Source organism: Garra rufa, chromosome 10, assembly GCF_049309525.1.
Source record: "Garra rufa chromosome 10, GarRuf1.0, whole genome shotgun sequence".
NCBI classification, from domain to species: domain Eukaryota; kingdom Metazoa; phylum Chordata; class Actinopteri; order Cypriniformes; family Cyprinidae; genus Garra; species Garra rufa.
In genome coordinates this window covers 9,636,476-9,663,059 of record NC_133370.1, presented here as the reverse complement: position 1 = coordinate 9,663,059, position 26,584 = coordinate 9,636,476, and the positions used below count along the sequence as shown (strand labels likewise).

The following is a 26,584-nucleotide window of genomic DNA, read 5'->3' as shown; positions in this document are numbered from 1 at the left end:
AATACTTTAGAGTCAAGTATAACTAGAAACATGTATATTATATGCATTTCCAAAACACAATTGTAAACCTTCCTGAAATTTCCAGGCTTTCCATAACCTTGAAAATCTGCATTGCACGTAAAAATTTGCACAACCCTGCTTTGTGCATTTCGAGCAAAAGCGTGCAGAACAGTCCACACAAGAGACTGTTTGATTTATTCGTCGTCCTGAAATAATAAAAAAAAGTTTGACTCCACTGGTTCATTTCCATATATTATAATACAGATGCAGAATTGAAAGTTTATTCTTTAAACAGCCTAATATTTTACAAAGAAATGGGTAACTGTCTGGAACTTTCAAACATGCCCTTAAAACAGGACACTGTTGATTACATTTCCACGAGTCCTATGTTGTAATCGACGTCCGTCAACATAGGGGCAGCAAAGCGGGAGAGGAGAGAAGGGAAGAAAACGGAAAAATGCTAAAAGAATGAGGGGAGGAACAAATAAATTAAAAAAAGGAAGTTGTAATGGGGATTATACGTATTTTTTTCCCTCTGCACTCCTTTTATTCACACTTAAAGAAACATCAGCTGGGAGATGAGCATGATTTCGGTGGAGGGACACTGTGAAATCTGTTGACTCCTCTTCCTGCAGATGCAACCCTCTCTTTTTACTTTTCTCAAGGCGTTGTGTTTTTGGTTCTTTTTGTGGCCACGGGGCAGCGCTGTTATTGCAACTGTGGTTTCCTCTGGATTAGGGAGGAAGAAAAAGTTGCTGCCCTGAATCTACTCCAAAAATCAAAGAAAAAAAAAGGAAAAAAAAAAGAAAAGAGGTTTGAAGGGAATATTAGGGCAGCTGTTCAGATGGGAAACAGTAGGGGGAGCTTGTTGATCAGCAGGCCTCAAAAGTCTTCCACGGTCTCAATCTCGCCCATGTTGAGTCTCTCAGACGAGGCATTGACAGAAAAACCTGCAGAGATGTGGAGAAATTAAAACCATTACAGGGAGAAAAGTAAATATAATATTTTGAATTAATTTTCATTTTTATTAAAATGGTCCCAGAGTTTATAAATTTAAAAAACTATAATCAGTGAGCATTTATTTTTTGATAATGAAGCACATCCGTTGTTTTAAACTATACATATACTAAAAGTATAAAGATTTTTAATGTTTTTTTTTTTTAAAGAAGTCTCTTCTGCTCACCAAGCCTGCATTTATTTGATCCAAAAAACAGCAAAACAAATTTAAATATTTTTACTATTTAAAATAACTGCTTTCTATTTTAATATATTTTAAATTAAATTAAATATAAAGCTGAATTTTTAGCATCATTACTCCAGTCACATGATCCTTCAGAAATCATTCTATTATTCTGATTTGCTGCTCAAAAAAGCATTGTTATTATGTTGAAAACAGCTGTTTAAATTTTTTTCAGGTTTCTTTGATGAATAGAAAGATCGGAAGAACAGCATGTATCTAATATAAAAATCTTTTGTAACATAATAAATGTCTTTATCACCACTTTCCATCCATTTAAAGCATCCTTGCTAAATAAAAGTAATCAAAGTATTAATTTCTATATTTTTTCTATTCATCAAATAATCCTGATGGAAAAATAGTGTACTCAACTATTTTAAATATGATGATAATAATAAAACAATTTTATGAATAGCAAATCAGCATTTTAGAATGATTTCTGAAGGATTATGCGACACTGAAGACTGGAGTAATGATGCTGAAAATTTAGCTTTGATCAAAAGAAATAACATTTAACATTCTCAATATATCACTGCTTGTTGTATTTTGGATCAAATAAATGCAAGCTTTGTAAGCAGAAGAGACTCTTTAAAAAAACATTAAAAATCATAAAATCTTAAACTTTTGACTGGTAGTATATTTATTTAAATTGATAATGAGTGATAATTATGAAAACTGTTTTTTTTTTTTCACATTATAATGCATCTGGACATTTTACAATGGTGTTCTTAAATGTAAAACAGCAATAAAAATATGGTCTAAATGTAAATGTAACAAAAAACTTCCATAAGAGTGTTATTTTTAATATCATCGACCATCAATAATACACCGTCTCATTTATTACTAGTATTAGCAGTACTTTATTTCAGCAATGTTTCTTTCAAGTGATTGGTTTCAGTTTTATTTTTAATTACAGTAAGCCTGAGCTATAATTAAAGTTTTACATGAAGTTAAAAATAAGAACCATTTTAAGAATGAGAATTTTAGGGACTTTCCGTCAAAAATAAAGTGCAACACATATCTTAGTGGTCTGCCTTTTTTATTAATTTACTCAGATCATTTAAGTCAAAACAAACTATTTTGACAGTCATCATGATTAACATCACTTCACAAGAAGCTGAACCACCGAGTAAGTTCTCTACAGATCATATCACGTTTTAAAATGACAAAAGCTGTAAATTACTTTCTCAAACACTCACCTAGAAGGCTCGGATCGGCCCGTACCATCTTCTGTTTCTTCTTCTTCTTACCCGAGGTGACCGTCTCAAACCGCTGTTGCTGCTGTTGTTGAAGCAGGACTGATTGTGACATTTGACTCATTCCCCACACGGACTCCTGAAACACAAACACACTGATTTTAATGCAAATAACAAAAGAAAAACACATGCATCATAGTGCGCAGTCACACAACACACCTGCTGTTTTTGCTGCTGGCCCTGCTGAGGTTTTTGCTGGTTAGCATTCTGTTTGGCACGGCGCTCCAGGAACTGCTTGGCGAAGTCCTTGGCTTGTGGAGTGTCACCCAGGTAGGCTCTCACGTAGTCGTGCACTTCGTACGGTGAGTCCACTTCCTTCAGGAATGACGCAAAGGTGGGGACTGTGGGATGAGGAGAAAGACTGATGACTTTCAGAAAGCTTTAAATTCGGGATGCACCGAAATTAAAATTCTTGGCCGAAGCCAAACAAAATAAAACACTGGGCCGAAGGCGATTTTTCGTGTCTTTTTAATGTGTTTTTTAATGTACAAATAAATGCAGTTTATTTGGTTTAAGGCCATTTTGCAATTTCAGTCATCATACAGAAACCAGCAACAACCACCTCTTGCTCATCTCATGCAATGGGAAACTAAACAGTCTCTTGATGATTTTTGAGTCTTTCTTGGACAGGTCAATTTGATAGCGTCATATCATTGTTCAGTATAATTTATTCTGTCTTTTTGCTTATTCGGCCAAACACCAAGAGCTTTTTTTTGCTATTTTTGGCCAAATAATTTTGGTTGCCAAACATTTGGTGCATTCCTACTTTAAACCACTTTTTAAAAGAGGTTATGTATAATATATAATACTTATATATATAATACTTATAACCATAACACAAGCTAAATGTGACTCAAAACCAGTCAGAAGTGTCAATTGCTTGAAATTGAGATTTACACATCATCTGAAAGCTGAATAAATAAGTTTCCATTGATGCATGGTTTGTTAAGATAGAACAATTTTTAAAAATCTGAGGGTGCAAAAAAAAATAAAATTGAGAGAATTAATGTTGCCAGTAATGTTCTTAGGCAATGCATATTACTAATTAAAAATTAAGTTTTGATATATTTACGGTTGGAAGTAATTAAAATATCTTCATGAAACATTATCTTTAATTAATATCCTGATGATTTTTGGAAAGAAAATTTGACCAATACAATGTATTTTTGGCTATTGCTACAAACGTACCCATGCTACTTAAGATTAGTTTTGTGGTCCAGGGTCACAAATGTCTGAACATTAAACGAATAACGGTGTTTTATTTCTTCAGTATAATCTTACATCAAAAGACTGCAATTAGATGTTTTTATAAATGAAATAAGACCATTTTAACATCAGAATCGACATTCTCTTCATACAATCAAATTAAAATACTCGAGAAAAAAAAGCGATGACACATCAAAGAGGGAAGTGGTTTGTGGGAAGAATTATCTGGGCAATCGCTTGCGTATTTTATAATACACAGATGCCAATAAGCAAGATAGTCAAGGGTGAGAAACGAGTGTGTGTGAGAGACTCACCGTCGAGGTTATTGGCTGTGTTGAGAGTGTGTAGAGTCTGTTCACACCACTGCATAAAGCCGTCCTGGTTCTTATTGGCTCCCTGGAACAGTTTCAGTAGCTTCTCTTCCTCTTCCACCTTTTTACTGGCTTTACCACTGCTGCTATTACTGCAGAAAACAGATTATTTGACTAAATACAGCATGGAAATGGCACATAAAGCTGTTCTGCACCCAAGTCTAAGGTTTTATTCCACTGTTTAGTGCAATATAGACACTAAACTGTGTAATGGTTCACCTGAGGTTAGCGTTGCCCTTGTTTTTCTGATTGTGGCTCTTGCGTGTAGCCTGAGGTGGGGCGGCCTCCTTTACTGCTTCATCCCAGAAGCCAATATTAGAGTTCTGAGCATCGCCCCAGACACTGCTGTCCATCATCCAGTTTGAGCCGACATTATTAACAGAACCCCACACTGATGAATTGAGGGCCTGGACAGAGACAGAGAGGTCATTCAATCTATTAAAAGTCTGACTAATGCACATAGATCAGGATTTAAGACTGTGTTATTCAACATATGCACATGTGACCGCAAAACCAGTCATAATGATCCATTTATTGAATTGAGATTTATACATCATCTGAATAAATATGCTTTCCAATGATTTGTGGTTTGTTAGGATAGGACAATATTTGGCTGAGATACAACTATTTGATAAATCTGAAATCTGAGGGTGTCAAAATATTCAAAATATTGAGAAAATTGCCTATAAAGTTGTCCAAATGAAGTTTTTAGCAATGAATATTACTAATTAAAAACAGGTTTTGATGTTTACGGTAGGAAATCTACAGTATATTTTCATGGGACATGATCTTTACTTATTATCCTAATGATTTTTGGCATAAAAGAAAAATCCACAATTTTGACCCATACAATGCATTTTTACTATTGCTACAAATATACCCGCTACTAGTGTTGGGCGATATGCAGTTTTCATATTGTCCTATCGTCAGCCTGTGAGATCGTCGATACATGATATTATCGTGCTAATTTATTTAATGATATGCAAATATGTCAATATGTAATAAATTCCTTATTCGTTTTGTAAGGGTAGTGCATGTGACTAAGTTGTGCGTGTACAGAGCGCTGACGGTAGTTCTGTTGGATAGGTTCAAGTTTACTTTCAGTTTCATTCTCTGCTATCTTCAGTGAGTGGTAAATGTGCGTGCTTGAATGTAAATGAATGTATATTTCTATACCCGTCATATTGCGATAATGTTACCACTGTATGTCTGATCTTTGTCATCAGTTCATGTTGTAGTTCAGTTCATATTGATTGTGCAGAAGCGATGTGCGTGTAATTCACGTGCATATGTTTAGTGCCATTTTATCGCATCGTAATTCTAGTTTACGCATACAGATGTTACTGAGGTGAATGTTTATGTTTACTATATACAGACGGATTCTCATATATCGTATTTAATTCAGCCTAAACCACATTTTACTACCTGTGCTATCCCAGTGACTGTCTACACTTAATCTATGTACACTGTATGATGAATAAATCTCTTACCCATTTTCACTGCACGTTTATACCGCGGCAAGTTTCTGAGGACCGACTCTCCGCGCTGCATCGCTAAAGTTAGGTGCCTTTTTGACGCATAATAATAATCATCTTATTATCGTCAAAGGCATCAGCAACAGGCGATATCTTTGACTGTCACATATGTATTAATATCTCACTAAAATATCAATACATAAAATTAGAGGTCAGCTGATATTAGATTTTGCTGATATGATGAAATTGTGTATAAAAAAGGTAATAAAATGATCATTGTGCTAATACTTCTATGCACTGAGTTTAATGTTTTCAGTCTTTCCTTCCTATAACAAAGACTTTTATTATATCATTTAAGATTTTTAAGACTTTAAATTGATACCAAGACTTTTTATGGACTTGTGGGAACCTTGAATGTACATTTGGTACCCACTTTTGAGGGTACTAGAACTATAGGCTGCTTTAAAGGATGTTCAACACATAACTCACCACTCGGTTCTGTGTGCGGTTTTGCTGGGTAACAGTTGATTGTTGTTGCTGCTGCTGCGGTGGTGGTGGTTGCTGCTGTTGTTGTTGTTGTTGTTGTTGTTGTTGCTGCTGCTGCTGCTCCTTCCGCTGTTTCATCTGCTGCGCTTCCTCTTTCTGGATCTCCAGCAGAGACTTGGTGGCCGCTGGCTGCTTGGCCATGCTGCCCCAGCCTGAGAGCTTCATCTGAGGTTGCTGCTGCTGAACCCTCTGGAGCTCCTGCTGCTGCCGTCTCTGCTGCAGGGGCGAAAAATAAAGATTAGGAAAAAATCTATATCTTACAAATTCTCATATCTGTATGAAATGTTTTTTTTTTTATCCTGCTTGGTCACATGGTAGCCTGTTGTAATTTACAAGAGGAAGTGTGAGGTGGGGAAGAGGAATACCTCTTCTCGTGTCTGTCGTTCTCTCTCCTCCTCCAATTTCTGGATTTCAGCAAGCGACAGGGCATTTTGAGACTGTGAGAGGGTGTTTGCTGTGGTTGACTGCTGACCCCACTTAGATGATGAAGGGAGCTGGGAACATACACATGATAAACAAAAATGCATTAACTGGGTTATTCAACAAACAAAAAAAAGTTTTAGTTTTATCAGGCTTGTGACCAGCTAAGCACAAAAAAGAAGGAAATTTAAAAAATTCAGATGACTAAAATATGACTAAAACAAAATGGCATTATCTGCTGTAGTGTAAAGCAAAAAGTAATATACTATATAATATTCATTTTATTTTATTTTACAGTGCAATTGTTTTACAATATATGGCTATTACTGCCATTGGAATAACAATAATATGAAATTATTATTATTATTATTATTATTATATTCTAATTAGTTTGGCTTCTAAAACACCAGTGTAAATGTAATTTAGACTGAGACAGTATATTACAACTAAAAAGAGGGTTGAGTCCCCTTTAAAGTTCAGGTACAACTTTCCAGACCTAAGTTTTCCTAGGAACATTGGTTTAATTTCTAAATTTTGAACTCTCAAAGTGCATTAGATAGAATAATTTAATTTTAAAAATCTTTATTTGTCTTTATTTGTTTTTCTTTGTTAATATCGCAATAATATCTTATTGTGGACTTCATATATCTTATTATCATATCGTAGGATTTTGATATTGTTACATCACTAGATATTTCAAATTATGAGCAGGATTTTTTACCTTCATCTGTGCAAGCTGCTGTTGTTGCTGCTGCTGTTGCAGTCGACGGAGCGCCTCCTGCTGCTGCTGCCGCTGCCTCTGTAGCTCCTGCTGCCTTTGGGCCTCCTGCTCTCTCCTTTTCAGCTCCTCCTGCTGTTGCCTCACCAATGCGGCTGCTGCAGCTGCTGCCTCCTCTTCTAGCCTCTTTTCTTCTTCACGCCGCCTCTGAGCTTCCAGTTCTTCTTGTTTTCTCCGCTCCTCTTCCTGCTGGAAAATATTTAAAGATAAATAAGAGCACTAAACCATAACAAATGTCAAAACATAGGCCAGGCATTAGTGATTTTACCATGGTTAAGTGGCGTTTTTTAGTTCTGAAACAAAACTTAAAAGTTACACAAAAGTCTATACAGTTGAGGTCAAAAGTTTACGTACACCTTGCAGAATCTTCAAAATGTTAATTTTACCAAAATAAGAAAGATCATACAAAATGCATGTTATTTTTTATTTAGTACTGACCTGAATAAGATATTTCACATAAAAGACACTTACACATAATCCACTTAAGAAAATAGTTGAATTTATAAAAATTACTCTGTTCAAAAGTTTACATACACTTGATTTCCTAATACTGTGTTGTTACCTGAATGATCCACAGCTGTGTTTTTTTTTTTTTTTGTTTGTTTAGTGATAGTTGCTCTGAATGCTGTTCTTCAGAAAAAAATCCTTCAGGTCCCACGAAATCTTTGGTTTTTCAACATTGTGTTTTTTTTTTTTTTTTAACCCTTTCTAATAATGACTATGATTTTGCTGTACTGTATGCTCACTGATGCTTTAGAAGGAAACATGGTGCATTAAGAGTCTTTTGGAACAGAATAAAGGTGTACACATTTCTTACTTTGCCTAAATATGTTTTTTTTTATAAATTCAACTACTATTTTCTCTTATGGACTATATGTAAACATCTTTAATGTGAAATATCTTATTCAGGTCAGTACTAAACAGAAGATAACATGCATTTTGTACGATCCCTCATTTTTTGGTAAAATAATTAACATTTTGCAGATTCTGCAAGGTGTGTGTAAACTTTTGACTTCAACTGTGTATTTTCCATTTCAAATTTAAACTTCCTGCCTAAATAATCTTTAGTAATTGTCCAAAAACTGAACATGGCTCAAACGATTACACTTGGTGCAGGTAACTCTTACCTGTTTGCGGAGGAATTCTTCCCTTTGTCTCCTCTCCTCCTCTTCTCTCCTTCTTTCCTCTAGCCGACGGAGTGCCTCCTCCTGAGCTAACCTTTCCTCCTCCTCTTTCTTCCGCCGCTGCGCCTCCTCCTGCTCCCGCTGTCTCTGGAGAGCCTCCTCCTACAGAGCCACAGATATTGCATTAATGCCACTGAGCATCAAAGAACCACCCACTTAAAATCCTGACTAGTAATATGACTAGTTTAAGTGTGAGAATATTACATGAATGTGCTAATTCTTTATGCAAGTACATTAAAAACTGTTTTTATGTAACCAAAAATGCACTGAGTGCTTGCACAACAAACTTAAAAAGCTAAAAGTAAAAACTGTCACTCCTCTATATGGTACCATATAGACATTTTTTCAAATGTAAAGCATTGCATTTAAGCTTAAATGTGCATTGCATGTTTTCTCTTCAGACCTGCTTGCGCCGTGCCAGCTCTTCTTCCTCTAAACGTTTCCGCTCCTCCTCTTGTCTAGCACGCAGTGCCTCTTCCAACCGCTTCCTCTCCTCCTCTTCCCTTTTGGCCCGAAGTTCTGCCTCTCGTCTCTCCATCTCAAGCTTTAGGGCAGAAGAGAAAAGAAAACACATTTATAAAATGACACTTTAGTGTAATTAATACTACTACAGTTTTTGTTAATATTTTGAATAATATAACAATTTTTTGTTTGTTAAATTTTAATGCAAGTTAAATATTCAGTACTTTATTTATTCTTTAATTTACTTTTTTTTTTTTTGGAGTTCTAATTTTTGTTTTAGTTATATATAAAACCTTAATTTTTCATTAGTAATGTGCATTGATTCATTTGGGCAATTTTTTTTCCGATTTTCTCAATATTTTGATTTATTTGCACCCTCAGATTTTCAAAAAGCTATATCTCTGCTAAATATTGTGCTTTAGTGTTTAGTGATCCAGGGTCACATATATCAATCTTTCTTACCTTCAAAGCTTTGGCTTTCTCCAGCTGCATCTGTTCAATGGAAGACGCTTGAGGCATGGAGTCTAGTGGCAGATCCCATACGCTACTCCCTTCCCAAGCTAAAAAGACAAAATTGCAAGCTTATATTTGATGTGACATAAGCATCAAGTGTATGCATCTTGCACAAATTCAGACACTCAAGAAAACTTTTGGATGCCACTTCATTAGGGATGCTGGATCTAACAAAATTATATTAATAGCACAAATCGCAATATGCATTTTACAACCAATTAAATGACTTTAATAGTTAGAAAAAGATGCGTCTGCGATGACATATGCAGATGATCATGAAGCAGCCATGATGCCATCATAGAAATCTACTCTGAGAAAATGAGTCAGCCGAAGCATCCACAGCTGCTACAGATGATTTAGTGCCAAAAGAACGTTGTGTGTTATCAAAAAGAATAATTAAATTTGCACCAGATATTTCTTTGATACTATGCTGTCTCAAACACCTCATGGAATAAAATAGAATGACAGAACACAATATATTCAATCTTGACATGTATCGCTTCTAACTCAGTAACCTAAGCGACAGACTCTGATATTAATCAGTAATGTGATAACAGCATGGTAAGAGTCTGCCACAAACATTATAAATGTAAAGATAAAAAACAACAGCAAAAACACTATCCACTGTTCTAGTTAAAGCAAATACAACCCTGACAAACGCCACGTTTCTGTTCTGCTTAAGTCGCATCTATTCAGCTGAGTCAAATCACCCTGTAACAGGGTTATACCACGAGATGAGCATGACTCATATCCAAAACTTAAAAAAGTTGTGCGTTACTGTAAGTGAGAGTAGGAAAAAAAAACTAAAAAAACACAAGGCATACAACAAAAGCACTGCAGGAAGACAACAGCACTTTTTTTTTTCATTTAAACCTACTGAGGCACTCTGACTCAAATGCTGATGTCTGATACAGGATTTCTAGACAACATAAACCTCCACAGCATGAAGTGAACATCTGCCAAAAATGAAATCAAAAGCACCTAATAGTTTGAAGTGAGAGGCAGATGAAGGCATAAACTGTTTAAGCATTAGTTAGTCTCATAAAGGTACAGTTGACACGAAATTCTATCATGACTTACCCTTGATTTGTTTCAAACTTATATTTGATGGCACCCATTGACTTTCATAGTATTTATTTATTTTTTTTTTCATACTGTCAATGGCTACCACCAAAAGAAATGCTTTTGGGCTCAATGTAAGAAAGAAACTCAGAGGTTTGGAACAACTTGAGGGTGAGTAAATGAACTATAGAAAAAGTTAATTTCTTTAATGTTAAAACGTACTGCTGGGAGTGGTGGGCTGCATGTTTGGAGAACAGGATGCCTGAGTGGAAGGGCTCTGCATTTCCCATACAGAACCCGAGTCTGGAACCGACATGGAGCGTGTGACAGGAGGTAAGAGGCTCTGTTGTGGCTCTGGCGTTCTGCAGGGGCAAAAAAATCAAACCGTGAGATTATGTCACATACGCTCAACCACAACACCAATGCAATGTATCACACCGCCCACACTTTGCTGTATTAATAATACAATCCTCTGTTTGCTCTGATGTGTGATCGTGACACGAAGACTGAAAACAAAAGTAATTTAAATCGAACCTGATCTTGAGCGCCTGATGGAGGAGGAGATTGAGCTGCTGCTGTTGTGGAGGAGGTGCAGAGCTTAAAACTTTCTGCTGAGCCAGAGCATACTGTTGCCTAGAGGAAAAAAAGAAAGTGTATTTAGCAACTTTCATTCTGTTCAGAGTTAAATAAGATAATGTAATAACAAAAATGAACGTTTGAAATTAACTAAATAAGATATTTAGCATATGGATAAATTAAATTGATCAAAAGGGAGAGCAAAGACTTTTGTTACAAAAGATTTCATTTTCACATAAGGGCCATTCTACAGAATTGGTGCAAACTGCTGTCTCACAATGGAAAAAAATTTATTGGGTACTTCCAATTGGGAGTTGGCTGTCCCAAACCCTAACCCCTAAATTTAAACTAATTTCAAATAATTTTGCATTTTATTCCATAGTCGTGTTTAATTTTTTTTTTGATTGTTTAAAAAAAGTGAAGTTCAAAAAAATAAATAAATTTGTAAATTTTTAAAATCTTAATTTTATTTTTTAATGTGTCCAGCATGTTTATGTCACTACTGAAACAGTGCATGTTTTAGTCCATTGCCTGAGACTCATTTTAAATACACCCCTACATTTATGATCAGGAAATATGTGTGTCTCTGTCTCATAGCTACATAGTGAGTAGATAGGCTCCATCATTTTGAGGTAAATGTGGTCAAGTTTCAGTAGTGACATCTTTAATTTTCGGGTCATCCTTTATTTGAGGGAAAAAAACATTTTTTAGTACCGTTATGCAATTTTTTTTAGTTTTTTTTTTAGAATGTTTTAGTAGTGTTTTAGTATGTGGGTTAACATTCGGTATCAAAGCTTTACTGTCACTACCGAAACATGGGATGTTTTGTCAAAAATAAAGTACACTGAATTATCAACTAGGATGTTATGATAGTTTTACGGTACAATGTATATTCAAACTAATTATTCCTTAACTTTGAAATCAGTATGATCAACTTTTTGCCTTTTACAAAAAATAATTGGATTCAAAATACAACAAATCTTGAAATATTGTTAAAATTGCAACTGTTATTGATTTACCCTCTGAAAATGTTTTAATAAAACAGAAAAATATATATTTACAAGGAAAATGTAAGCAAAATCTTAATATGTCAATACAACCCTTCTAATTCAATTATATATTACTGTGTTTCGGTAGTGACAAATTTGGGGAGAGGACAAATATTCCAAAACTTTCTGAAAATACAATGAGAATTTGGATATTATACAATTTGCATACATACAATATTTGTGGAAAAAGACATTTATTTAAAAATGTTTCCAACTCTGACTCTGCAGAATGGCCCATAAATATTATCTTAAAAGTTATATTAAAATAGTGCAAGTTTAGGGCAGAACAATAAAAGACAGAAGAATAAAATGGGTTTTTTTAATCAGGTTATTTTTTGGCTGTTCTTTCTGGCAATTCTGTTAGCACAGCAAAAATTAAACCCTTCATCGTCTGTCATCATACCTGAGTAAGTACTGATATTGCAGCTGCTGTAGCTGATACATATTTAGAGCATTCATCTCTTGTTGTCTTTTCATCCTCTCTTGTTCTGCATCTCCCTATGTAAAAACAAAACACAAGCAAAGCAAAACTTTTTATGATGCTGAAAATCTGGGGGAGGAAGTCTTGGGTCTGGCACATGAGAGTCTTATTACCAGTATGGGAGGTAGTGTGGGCCCAGGTGTAAAGGGCACTCGCCCCCACAACTTAATCATCTCTCCCAGGGGCTGGAACATCTCATCACAGCCTCGCTTCACCTGCAAGGTCATGGTGAAATAGCCTGCCTGAAACCACTCAGACATCTCCGGGTTATTAAATGGTCCTGTGAGAAGACAGACACTGTGATCACTGAATGTGGCTATTCAGAGCAGCACAGTAACATTGTAAATTCTTTGAGGGTTAGAGGCTTCATCGCAGGCAAGGGGCAAAAGCTATAGGCTCTTTGAAAAGCATTTGTAAGGTGCAGGTTTTAAAATACAAGGAAAAGATTTAGTCATAAGTTAGTTTTTTTTTTTTTTGTGATAGTCCCTTGTTTGTCCTAAACAGTTAAACTGCTATGGTGGTGTCATTAATCTAACCATCTTTTACCTGCAAAACAGCTTTCATAATCAGGGCTCTAGACTAACTTTTTGCACTGGTGCGCCTAACTTTTTTTCTTAGGTGCACCAGCACAAAAGTTAGGTGCACCCAAATTTTCAACCGCATCACATTTAACACCGCAGTTTTACAAGTTCACTTTTTTTTTACTTTTTTATTTTATTTATTTTTTAATCCCTGTCCATATAAGCAATATTGACTTGTAAATGATTAACTAACAATCTGGTCAATATAAAGTTCTTTATTTGAAGCATATTTTTTCCCCAGTACTTTACCCTACTTTGTGTAATAACGAAAACATTTCAGTGAAAAAATAAGTCCAAAACTCTCTATTTTAACATTTTGAACAATAGGGCTTTAAAATTGTTATTTTATTTTTATTTTTCGAAATTCTTGTTTTAATTTTTCTCATAATCAAATGAAAGCATAAACATGTATTTATTTTTAATCAAATGAAAAATAAACCTTTTTAATTTTTGGCAAACATATATATGATTTATAAATAGGAATATATGAACACCTACATTATACTGTACAAAAGTAATACAGGACTAATATTGTTCTGTTTCATGTTAAACCGTACTTTTATTTTGACAGGTTGCCGTGAACTTCCTGTGTGTACAGTATGATATGTTCCTTCTCAAATGAAACGGTAAAAGTGACACAGTAGGTTTGGAGATTGAGTTTCTGTTCATGTGAGATGCAAATACCAAAAATTAGCGGGAGCGTCACGCGTGCTTCAGTAGCCTATACGTGTGTAGTTAAAAAAAAATACACGTCTCCACCATTAATACATAGAGGCAAACGGAACATGCAGGATTCATATTAAACGGTCTTTTTGCCTTTCAGTTTTCATAGACACTAGTCCATATCGCGATTTGAATGAAGTGACAGACCAACTTTTGATTTATCAATCCAGAAATCGACGTATTACGTGGCATTCCGCGCCATAGTAAATTCGTTTTTTATGAATGGAGTCCGCGATCCAGTCCGTGTTTTTGCGGAGGAGGTATTGTAAACGCTTGACAATGCAGAGACATCCTGACTGCATCACATGCATTTTCAAACGTACACACACGTACAGGAATATCTGGACCACGGCCAATCAGAGGGGGAGCGGGATCCGTCCTTCATCTCTGATTGGTTTAGACCACGATATGGGTCTCATGTGTGTCTGTTGTTGAGCAACAGGGAGACTTTAAGAGTGACGGAGTTTCGTTTTTTTCCCCCTCGAACGGCTGGTCGCACCGGTGCAACCTTTGATTTTTTTTAGTCGCACCATTGAGAAATTAGGTCGCACTCTAGAGCCCTGATAATGCAGTGCTAGAATTAGTTTGAATCCTGATATCCCTACCTTGGATCTCTCCCTGTGGATCTTTGTAAAACCACTTGAATGCAGCCTCATGGGTAATGGGGAGAGCTGTGGGTTTGTGACCGATCTTAGTTGCCAAACGCTCATCGTCCACACCGCCGTCCTGCAGGTATGCCACCATTTTCTCGGCTTCCTGTTTGGAAGAAGAGGATATGAAATGTATCTAACATTCAAACATTCTTTATATTATAATGTGGCTGATAGAGTAGCTCTGCTGTGAATCTTTTTTAAACTTGGCATTTAGGAATCAGCTTAACATTCAAACCTGCTCAAAGTGCTTGAGTCCCTCATCCTCATCCATGTCAGAGGGCAGGGCAGAGGGCCGGCTGATAGGACCCACAATGCCCATGGGGTGGGGGAGAACAGGAGCAACAGCCACTGGCATCTCCAAAGGCTTGACTGGCTGGGGTTGAGTGGGCACCGACTGAACAGGGAGCACTGAAGGTTTCGGGACCGGAAGATCTGGAAGCAGAGGCAGGTTTAACTAGGGGTTCCTCAAATTAAAATTACAGAACTTTATTTCTAAATATATTTATTCATGACTACATATTCTAAATAAATGTTCATTCATGTGATTTTTACCTGGGAGTGTGTTTGTGACATGTGGTATAGAAATGGCCTCCACAATGCTGTTTGGTAGGGTTGTGTGTAGTGGTGCTTTACTAAGGTCAGATCTGAGTTCTGGTACGGTCGTTCTCTCCAATAGTCTCTCACTTTCTACAGGCTGTTCCAGGTGCACAGATGGAAGGGGAGCTGGGGTTGCCACCTTGGGAGGCGTTACCACGGCTGGAAACGGTACAGCAACTGGTGATGGCTCTTCTGATTTACTGCCTTCTGTTAAAAAAAGTCATGTTTGATTAAAAAAAATGACAGTGATTGACAATTGTTAAAGGGTCGTCGGGATGTTAATTGACATTGTGCTAGGACGATTTGAAAGGTAAGTGGGGGGGGGGTGAGATTTTAATACTTAAAAAAAATTTATACATTTATTCAGCAAGAATGGAACTTTAAATTCTACTCAAAGAAAACTGAAAAATGAATACATTTCCAAAATAAATAAATAAATATATTCAAAGAGAAAACAGTTGGTTTCAATTTTGATATGTGACCCTGAACCGCAAAACCAGTCTTAAGTAGCAAGGGTATATTTTTACCAAAAGCTAAAAATATACTGAATGAGTAAAAAAATAAAGATAGTAAATAAAGATCATGTTTCATGAAGATATTTTGTACATTTCCTACCATAGATATCAAAACTCATTTGTTAATTAGTAACATGCATTGCTAAGAACCTAATTTGGACAACTTTAAGGGTGATTTTCTCAGTATATTGATTTTGTGTTGCACCCTCAGATTCCAGATTTTCAAATAGTTCAAATTGTCCTATCCTAACAAACCATACATCATTGATAGCTTATTTATTCAGCTTAAAGCTTATTAATTTCTTCAGTATCCCAATGACATTTCCTTCTCACCTTCATTTCGGTCACTCTCACGTCTACTTTCTATGTCAGTATCTTTGGTTTGTTCTGATTCACTGTCATCCTTTTCTGTGTATTCTTCATTCTCCTCTAGTGGCCTGAAGTCCAGCTCCGCCTCTTCCAGGATCGGCTCCTTAGGAGCTTTCTAACAAAGCAATGAGAAAAATTCACTTATTAAAAAACAAATTAATTTAGAAAAACATCCTTATTACTACTTAATAATATAGAATAGAATATTAAAAATCAAGAACTCACTTCCAACGCCCTCACCTTAAGTGAGAGGAAGGCCCCAGAAGAGTCAAATGTCCCTGTCTCCTCCTCTGCATCTTCCAGACACCATTCTGGCAAACTGTCTCTCTCCTCTTCTACGCTCCCGCTGCCCGACCGAGGTCTACGGTAACCGCCATCTTCACCCCTTGCGTCGAAAGGAAAGCGCCGACGTTGATCCGGGTGTTCCCGCCACCCTGCTGATCGTGGGCCGTCTGGCAATTGAGGAATTTGTTTAGATCACAACATTTTCAAATTAGGTATACAAAGTAGAGGAACAAAATGGGTGTGCAACACACCTGGACTTGGAGGGCACCATCGTTCATCCCGTCGAGAACCCGCAAGCCTCCAGCCCGAATCATCCTCCTCTCCATTCTGCTCATCTCGAGACGTGCGCCAGTTGTCACTCTCTGAGCGGATGAACTCGTGCTTTCGAGCGGTCCCTGCACCAGCATCCTCATAGTTTGCCCGTACTTTTAAGAAGAAAAAGTCCATTAAAATTTACATAAAGTATTCCATGTTGAGCATTTATGATGGACTCAAAGTTCAGGAAGAATGCCAAGCCTCTATTACACACTACTGCTGAAAAGTTTAATCTTTTATAATGTTTTACACAGAAGTGTTTAATTTTTTAGACTAGTCTCTCACTAGGTCTGCATTTATTTGGTCAAAAATGTAATAATATTCTGAACTTTTACTGAAATTCTTCTATTTTAAAACAAATTATTCCTGTGATGGCAAAGCTGAGTTTTCAGCAGCCATTACTCATCCTCCAGTGGCTCATGATCCTATAAAACCATTCCAATATGCTGACTCATTGCTCAAAAAAGATTTTGCATTATCATTGACAACAGTTGAGCTGTTCAATACATTCATGGAAACAGTGATACTTTTCATTTAACAAATAAAAAGTTCAAAGAACAGCATTTATTTAAAATAGAAATATTTTGTAACAATTTATAAGGTTTTACTAACACTTTATCAATTTAATGCATCGTTGCTGAATAAATTCTCACTTCCATACTTCCAAACCCCAAACTTTTAAACAATAATGTACATTTTATAGCTCTGTTAACAAAGAGAAGCACTTACCATGATTGAGAGGAAAATGGGCTGGTGCTCCATCTGTGGACAAAGAGATTCAGTTGGTTCAGTGCCGACATAAAATGTGATGCATTACATCATGTCATACTTTGTTGGGGCGAGTCAGCTGTCAGTTTTAAACCCACAAACCATAAGTGCAAAGAAATCATGCATGTAGAAAATGATTGTCTTTTTTTCTTTCATGCAATTTCTCAATCACAGGCAGCTGTATATGGCATGGTGACACAACAAAAATTGAATCCCACTTTCACTTATGTCTTAAAAATCTTGCATACTAACCTGGATCTTTTCGACCTGGCTTTTCAAACCTTCTGTCTCCCCTGGGCAAGACAAGAGAAAAACTTATCAGGTTAACCTCAACCAAATGTGCAAAAAACAAACAACTAAACACTTCATTTTTCCCTTATCAATGATTTTTCTAGATCACTATCTGGGCTATTAAAAATGGTGGTTTTAATTGACCACTTTAAGGCCACAACATACAGTATTTTCACCAGCTAAAATGGTTTTAAATCAGTTATTTCAATCTTTTGCTGTAGTGTCAGTTCATTTTGCCATTAACCGTAATAATCCAGTGATATTTTTGTTCACACAAGGAGTCTGACAACAGCCCGTCCTCCACACAGAGATCTGATCTCATCATCATCCAGTCTGTCTGGAATGACATGAAGAAACAAACTGACACAGACTAAATCCAGAAGAACTGTGGCAATGTCTCTAAGATGCTTCAAGAGACCTACCGGCAAGGCTAGCTGAAAATCTAAGTGCAAGTGCACCAAGAGCAAAAGCTGCTTTAAATGCAACGGATCATTAAGAAAATCTATTTATGATGACATTATTTTTGCCTCATTTTACAGCATTTTTAAAGTACTGTAGCTTTGCAGGTTTCTTGAAGCATCTTGGAGACATTGCCACAGTTCTTCTGGATTTAGTCTATCTGACTTTGTTCTGTTTCTTCATGTCATTCCAAACAGACTGGATGAGGATGAGATCAGATCAGATCTCTGTGTGGAGCACTGGCTGTTGTCTGACTCATTGTGCAAACAAAAATCTTACTTGATTATTACAATTAATGGCAAAATTACTGTTTGGAAATGTAAACTGACATTTCCCACTGACACACTACAAGAAAAGACAAGAAAATAACGGACTCAAAACCATTTTTAGCTGGTGAAAATACTAGTGTTCAAATAATTTTGGCCACCACTGTAATTCCAATAAAATCCAAGAACAAATTAGTGTGACGTCATCTCAAAATTTTGCTTGAAGTTTATTCTGAGAGTTCGATACAGCCTGTCAAAACAAACTGTCCAGAAAGTTTGCTTAGATTAGTAAACGCCTTCAAACTACTGAGGCGATTAAGTAATGGGGATATGAGAAATTCTCTAGTTTATTTTCATTCTGTTCAGTCCATTGGAGTCATACATGTGTTTCGTAGCAGAAATCTAATCGAAAATGACAATGACACAGCTTTTTCATGTTTAATATGGTAAAGCTGCTTTAAAGTAATTTATTGTGTGTTGAGTGCCATATAAATAAATGTGACACACTTGGAGTAATGAATTGCAGCGCTCATGCAAACATTCACATCTCTATGATTTGATGCTTTCGATACTGCTATTTTCTCATTGCTGTCATTTTTGTGTTTATTTTGTTACTGAGAGGACAGGCTGCATCGAAACATATTCACTGACAGTATACCACTGCAAAGGTATTTTTTTTACCCCTAAGCATAGAACAAAAAAAGAACTAGGCCATATGTATATCAGGACCTTTAGTCTGCATGTTAGATTCGCAACTGCTTACAGACAGTTTGTGCTGCAGGTGCAGTTCATTTTGAATACCTCTCCTCCCAACTCTGGGAGCGATGCATCTCTCTCCCTCCACGGCCAAAACCTCCTTCCACTTCATCAAAACTTCTTTGGTAAAACCCATCTCCTCTGCCCCTCCCTGTTAAGCACAAGAAAAGGGGCTCATGAGCACATGCACTAGTCTAACCTTTGCTCACCTTAACTCTGCATGAGAAGGAAAAAGTTACACAAGGTGTGAAAAGTCTGCACTGTGCTCTGGTTTAACAGAAAGTGCAGTATTTCCGCTTTTAGAAATATATTAAGATACAGCACTTCTTCTGAGCAGGGAAAAAGGAAAGTCTGTGGTTGCAAGGCAGCTTACCTCGCCCCCGTGAAGAACTTCGGCCTCTGGGTGCCCCTGCCACCGTCCCTCCACCCCTTCCTGTCAGACGGATTACTGCTGCACTGTTTACAGACATGGAGAAATTTCTCTGTGGAGACAGACACACGCACAGCAACGTAAGGGGCCAATACGTGCATAGCTGCAAGCTCAGAAATGGGTTGCGTGAGAGCAAAAGAGCGTACATTCCTTATCCGTTTCGACCACAGCATGTGCCAAAATGAGAAAATGACATATGCAAAAAAAACAAAAAATGCCACAACTTGAATATGTAGGCAGAGATTTTCATTGAAGTTTAACCCAACTTCAGTTTCATAGAGAAGAGAGAGCTGCTGGAGAAAGCACCTCTTTCTAATTCATGTGCAAGTCTTCTGAGTAAACGGGTCAAATCCTCACCTGTTCCTCCTCTGTAAATGGGACTAACGCCAATGGTGGCAGGGGCTCCTCTTGTAAAATAGGTAGAAATTCCTTATCATGAAGATCTACCGGAATCTAAAAGGGGTCAAAAAGGATTGGAAATGTTTAAACCTGAATATGCAAACCACACAAGATGCTTTAAGATAAATGAGACTGAGTCAGCAAAAGCTGACCGTCATCCTTACCATGTTATCCTTTACATAAAGTGCTAGCATCTCTTCTCTCCCGTAGCGATAGTCTGCGAGTTTATACTTTGGCAATGCGGGTGAGAGCGGAGGGGAGGCCACACTGCTGGTACCCACTCCACCAGACAGGGCGCGGAGCCTGGGACACAGCCGAGAGAAAACATGATACGTCAGTATATCATTAAACATGTCAGTAATCACAAATACTGTATGTATACTCATAACAAAGAACAGTTTTTTTATTTTTTTCTTCAGAATTTTCCAAATTAATGTAAAAACAACAAAGATAGCATATTTTTTATATTTCTTTCATGGTGTATTAAAAGTCTTTAAGTAAATACAGGCAGTCAACATTACAGAAAAATTGGTTCCAACATTTTAGCATGTAACAGGCCTAAAGTGTTACTTTTTATTAGAGATGTAATGATATCAAAATCTTACTATACAATATTTGTTATGAAGTCCACGATACGTTTTCGATATTTGAAAAAAAAAAAATATATCGAAATATGAGCTCCAGCCCATGTTCCTAAAAAAATTTCATCAGAAAAAAAAAGTCTGTGAATTGACTTGTACCTGAACTTTAAAGGGGGCTCAACCCTCTTTTTATTTGTGGTATACGGTCTCAGTCTAAATTACAGCCAAACATCCTGCACTTTTAAGCTACTATTTTGACCTAAATGACAATAGAGCTTTTATTTTGAAGGAAAACCCTAGTTTGAATAAAAACAGGTTTACAAAAATGTGTCTCAAATCACAACTTTAAAGATCTTTTATGATGTTAGAATATTTTACAAATATAATTTTTTTTGCCTGAAAGACCTATCGTTTCAAATCATCACGTGATCACGATAATATCGAGTTTTGCTATTGCGCTACCACGATGTATATTGTTAATATCGTTACATTCCTACTTTTTATTTAAGTGAACTTACAACAAAGTTCACAAGCTGTAAGTATATAAACTGACCAGGAGGGTTTAAAAAAAAGAAATACGAAGCTTGTAATTTAGTTAAAGCATTTACATAAACTTTTAAATTGATGAAGATGTGTTTTCTGCGTTCTGCGATCGGATTTTTGAAAACAACTAAATAAAAACCTACTAGATTTATATAACATCCTTATGTGTTAAATAATTCTGATATCATTTTCAATCAATTCTGAACTTTTTCCGGACATTAAGATCTAAACCTCCAGTTTTAGTGTGTGAAACCTCTAAATGCGAAACTTTTCAATCTAATTGAAAAAATCTGTGGTAAAACCCATACATGCTTCCCGAGTTAAAATCTTTTCTGTGTAATTGACAGCATGCCGCAGATGACATCTACAGAGCTTAAGTTTCACTTTGCATAATCACAAAACTTCCAATAACAGATAAGACAGGCTCTCGGAAGCAATCCTGATTACATTCATGTACATAATAAGACTGAACATTTATGACATGTCATTAAAACACTATTTAGATGGCTTCCACAACAACACTCACCATTCTGGTCCGAAGTTAAGTGTCTGGGTTTCTGCCATTTTCCTTGAAAATTCTGAAGACAATAAAAAAAGAAGTCTCAATTAATACCTCAGCACAAAATTATAAACTGGCTTAAGTAAAAAGGACTGAAAATTCAAAGAATAAATAAAAAAAGGCATTTTTAAGTAACCCTAGACCACAAAACCAGTCTTAAGTAGCACAGGTATATTTATAGCAAAAGCCAAAAATACACTGTATGGTTCAAATGAATGTTTTTTCTTTTTTTTTTTTTTGTCAAAAATCATTAGGATATTAAGTATAGATCATGTTTCATAAAAATATTTTGTATATTTCATATTGTAAATATATCAAAACATTATTTTTTATTTATTTTCGTAATATACATAGCTAAGAATTTCATTTAGACATTTTAAAGGCAATTTTCTCAATATTCAGTTTTTTTGCACCCTCAGATTCCAGATTTTCAAATAGTTGCATCTCAGCCAAATATTGTCCTATTCATTCAGCTTTTCAGATGTCTCAATTTCAAAAAAATTGACCCTTATGACTGGATTTGTGGTTCAGGATCACATTTATGGTTGCATAACGACATGCAGGATTGTACATTTAACTAATGTTAAAAATTCTAATAAAAAAAAAAAAAAAGACAACTTGACTTGTAGTTAAATGCATGCAATTTACTGAAAATCTACATAATCTTTAGAACCAATTTGCAACTAGCAAATAAAATTATCTTTGTGTGTTGAGTGCAATAAGAGTTCAAGGTGTGAAAACTACACCTACACACATTGAAAAAAAAAAAAAGAAATACACCATGCTGAACTGCATAGGTACATTTCAAGGTGTCTGAAAATAACGTACATATCTTTCACCTTTAGGGACATCCCCTTCGATTTGCGATTGCAAATACAGATGCCAAATGCAAAAACACGCTAACGCTTATGAAAACACACAGGCGGATCACTTCTCTTGGAGTGACACCGTTTGCTCAAACATAAATGAAGCTATCAGAGCAACCTTGTATATTCTCAAATTAACACCTTCACAAAGCACATGAATGATTTATTCAGTTCTAAATCCCCATTTAAGTATAATTATTATACAGTGAGGTCAGTAAGTATTTAATCACCCTGTGATTTTGCAAGTTCTCTTACTTAAAAATCATGGATTGGTCTACAATTTTTAGCATAGGTGCATTTCCACTGTGAGAGACAGAATCTAAAAATAAAAATCCGGAAATCACATTGTATGATTTAACAATTTATTTGTGAACTACTGTGTCAAATAAGTATTTGATCACTTGCTTATGAGCCAGATTTCTGACCCTCAAAGACCTGTTATTTTGCTTTTAAATAGTCCAGCTACACTCTGCTCATGATTCTAAATTAGTAGCACCTGTTTGAGGTCGTTAGCTGTCATAAAGACACCTGTGCACCCCACAATCAGCCAAAGTCTATCAAAAGACACAAGAGACAAAATTGTAGACCTTCACAAAGCTGGAAAGGGCTACGGGGCAATTGCCAAGCAGCTTGGTGAAAAAAGAACAACTGTTGGAGCAATTGTCAGAAAATGGACGAGGCTAATGATGACTGTCAATGTCCCTCGGACTGGGGCCCCACGGAAGATCTCTCCTGATGGGGTATCAATGATGCTAAGAATGGTGAAGATTCAGCCCAGAACTACACGGGAGGAGCTGGTCAATGCCGTGAAGAGAGCCGGGACCATCGTTTCCAAGGCTACTATCAGTAATACACTAAGACGTCATGGTTTAAAATCTTGCATCGCACAGAAGGTTCCCCTGCTTAAGTCAGCCCATGTCCAGGCCTGTCTGAAGTTTGCCAGGGACCATCTGGATGATCCAGAGGAGTCATGGGAGAAAGTCCTGCGGTCAGATGAGACCTAAGTAGAACTTTTTGGTCTTAACTCCATTTGCCGTGTTTGGAGGAAGAAGAATGATGAGTATCATCCCAATAATACCATACCTACAGTGAAGCATGGGGCTGGAAGCATCATGCTCTGGGGGTGTTTTTCTGCACAGGGGACAGGACGACTGCACTGTATTAAGGAGAGGATGAACAGGGCCATGTATTGTGACTTATTGGGCAAAAACCTCCTTCCCTCAGTCAGAGCATGGGTCATGGCTGGGTCTTCCAACATGACAATGAACCAAAGCACACCGTAAGAAGCATATCAAGGTTCTGGAGTGGCCTAGCCAGTCTCCAGACCTAAATGGAAAAAGGAAAACTTTGGAGGGAGCTGAAACTCTGGGTTGCTGAGCGACAGCCCCGAAACCTGACAGATCTAGAGAAGATCTGTATGGAGGAGTGGGCCTAAATCCCTCCTGCAGTGTGTGCAAACCTGGTGAAGAACTACAGGAACCTTTTGACCTCTGTTATTGTTAACAAAGGCTTCTGTACCAAATATAAAAAATTTTGACTCAAGTGATCTAATACTTATTTGACACAGCAATTCACAAATAAATTGTTTAAAAAAAAATCATACAATGTGATTTCCGGATTTTTATTTTTAGATTATGTCTCTCACAGTGGAAATGCACCTATGCTAAAAAAATTGTAGACCGCTCCATGATTTCTAAAGAAAGAGAAGTTGCAAAATAACAGGGTGATCAAATACTTATTGACCTCACTGTACATGCACAAAGTGCAACAAGTAAACCAACAAGTTATAATACGTCTTTACACCAGTGACTTTGGCTCTAAACCGCTTTTTCCAGCATTTTCTTGAGGTGACCCCCATCCGTTCGGCACCTTAGTGTTCCCCTCTTAGTGCGGCAAGAGCTATTTTAGGAACTCTCCCAAATAGGAAGGGCATTCTCAGACATCTGTGCAACCCACGGCTTCCCTTGCCCACTATGTAATGCAACTAATTTTTTTTTACTTATCACATGTACAAAATGCATACTGCAGAGGTCAAACAAGACCTTAATCTCAAGGGTAATAAAGAGATCTTAACATTTTATTTTTTGGCTTATTATTATACATTCTTACGCAGCCACATTACGTAGATGACATAACGTCTATGCAAAACAAACAGGAGTGACTTGCTATTGCTGGGATTTAAACCACGTGTGCAACCAAATGAAGCAATCCGATCCAGATTACACATACTGCCATCAGCAAAAACCAAACATAGTTTACATACGTATAAAAAGCACTTTGATCAGTTTTTCTGAACAAACCCACAAAATCATGCAATTATAAGGGTTACAAACAAGCATGTTCAAGTGTTTAACACCAGTCAGGGAGGAAAAAGGGCAACAGCTGAATACAAAACAGTCGATAAAGCTAGTTTAGGTTGAAAACAGATGGTCAACAGATTGCAGGGTTTACAATGCATTAGCATTGTACAGCCTGCTTAAAAAATTCACAAAATAAGCATAAAATGGTCGATTTTCACTGCTTTAATGTGTGGAACAAGGCGTTTTAGTTTTTTAGAAGCTAATAGAAGGTCAGAAAAACACACTTGTAGGTAAAATGTCAATATTAGACGTGGCTTGACTAGACAAGGTTAGTTTTTCAAGCAATTACGTGTAATAGATCTGTGTCAAGACTTAACATGTTGATATTTTTCGCAGACCTCAAAAGCAAAGACTGTTAAATGTCAGTTTAAGGTCTCAATGGGCATGTCCCTGTCGATCCATGCTTTTATACACCCTGTAAGCACTGCAGTACACAAGCTCAATCAAGAAAACACCAATAAATTCGTTTAGATGTAATTTAAACAATTGAATGGACAGCTGTATGTGTCATTTAAGCGTTTTAATAAGGAAAAAAATCCTGGACTGGCTAATGCTGGACATTTAACTTTCTGACTTCCAACTCCTACTAACTTTAAATCAACCCACGCACCGCCGCGAAATGTACGAAGTGTCAAATACTTTCGGAATTACAGCCGATAGGAGCGCAGAATCATATCGAAGTAATAGTGTGAGTGAGTTGACACGAGTTTTAATCCACGCGGCCTGTGCTCACGGTCTCCAGTCACACCGTGTTCCATTACAGCTGCCTAGCGAGCGCTGATAGCATCGTCAGCGGTAGGCCGGTCTAATCGAGCCCGGTGCTTCTAGGCCTAACAACCATGCGGGCTAGAATAGCGTCGGTTCGCTAAGTTGGGGCGGGTCTATGTTACTGAGAGTTCGCGTAGGAATAGTTACGTTTTATTTTAGAGCAAAACCATGTACGCCGGGCCCGCTGTCTTACCTCTGCTTTTACTGACAGCGCTGAGTTTGTGTGCGAGTGGCGTCTCTCGTTTCGTATCCACAAGATGGCTGAAGCTGGGTCACATGACAACACGTATGCTGAAAATTGCCCGGATGAGGCGAGCGTGCTGACAGGAGCAGTTCCCAAGCGTGCGCGCGCATACACACACATACACGTACACACACACTGCAGATAGTACCCAACTTTTAAATGAATGAAGTACACAAAACTGTCAATCACTGCATTTGCCGTCGCTCATGTGTTTTCTTTTTACTGCATTTAAAAAAAAAAAACGAACATTTGTGTTCTCAGGAATATTTACATAATTAATTTGATTTGAATTAATAATTACAATACATAGAAACTAAAACAACTACAGGCTAATGATAAAGCAACATTTTTTGTCAATTTTAATAATATACGTGACCCTGGACCACAAAACCAGTCTTAAATAGCATTGGTGTATTTGAAGCAATAGCCAACAATACATTGTATGGGTCAAAATTAGGCCGATAGAATTTTCTTTTAAATAAAGATTTTGTAAATTTTCTACTGTAATTATATCAAAACTTAATACTTGATTAGTAAAATGCATTGCTAAGAACTTAATTTGTACAACTTTAAAGGTGATTTTCTCAATATTTAGATTTTTTTGTAACCCTCAGATTTTCACATAGTTGTATCTTGGCCA

The 26,584-nt window shown here is 36.7% G+C and overlaps 1 protein-coding gene across 4 annotated transcripts; it reads right to left on the bottom strand.

Moving 5' to 3' along the window:
* Positions 1–267: 267 nt before the first annotated feature.
* Positions 268–25,956, bottom strand: gigyf2 (GRB10 interacting GYF protein 2). Of its 4 annotated transcripts, none has more exons than XM_073848466.1 (29): positions 25,894–25,956; positions 21,674–21,725; positions 20,188–20,326; positions 19,982–20,077; positions 19,568–19,676; positions 19,240–19,345; positions 17,675–17,715; positions 17,384–17,416; positions 16,591–16,764; positions 16,280–16,506; positions 16,019–16,169; positions 15,126–15,377; positions 14,809–15,005; positions 14,526–14,676; positions 12,730–12,896; positions 12,539–12,633; positions 11,045–11,143; positions 10,733–10,872; positions 9,398–9,495; positions 8,877–9,017; positions 8,417–8,575; positions 7,233–7,478; positions 6,457–6,585; positions 6,035–6,307; positions 4,290–4,477; positions 4,014–4,162; positions 2,653–2,834; positions 2,437–2,572; positions 268–950 (listed from the first exon to the last, which is right to left on the bottom strand). In XM_073848466.1, the coding sequence occupies exons 2-29, from the start codon at positions 21,709–21,711 to the stop codon at positions 883–885; spliced, it is 3,984 nt and encodes a 1,327-aa protein (XP_073704567.1). In that variant the 5' UTR covers positions 21,712–21,725; positions 25,894–25,956; the 3' UTR covers positions 268–882. The 4 variants fall into 4 exon arrangements, with proteins under 4 accessions (XP_073704567.1, XP_073704568.1, XP_073704570.1 ...); XM_073848467.1 differs by having other exon boundaries at positions 7,233–7,475; XM_073848469.1 differs by having other exon boundaries at positions 16,295–16,506.
* Positions 25,957–26,584: the final 628 nt, after the last annotated feature.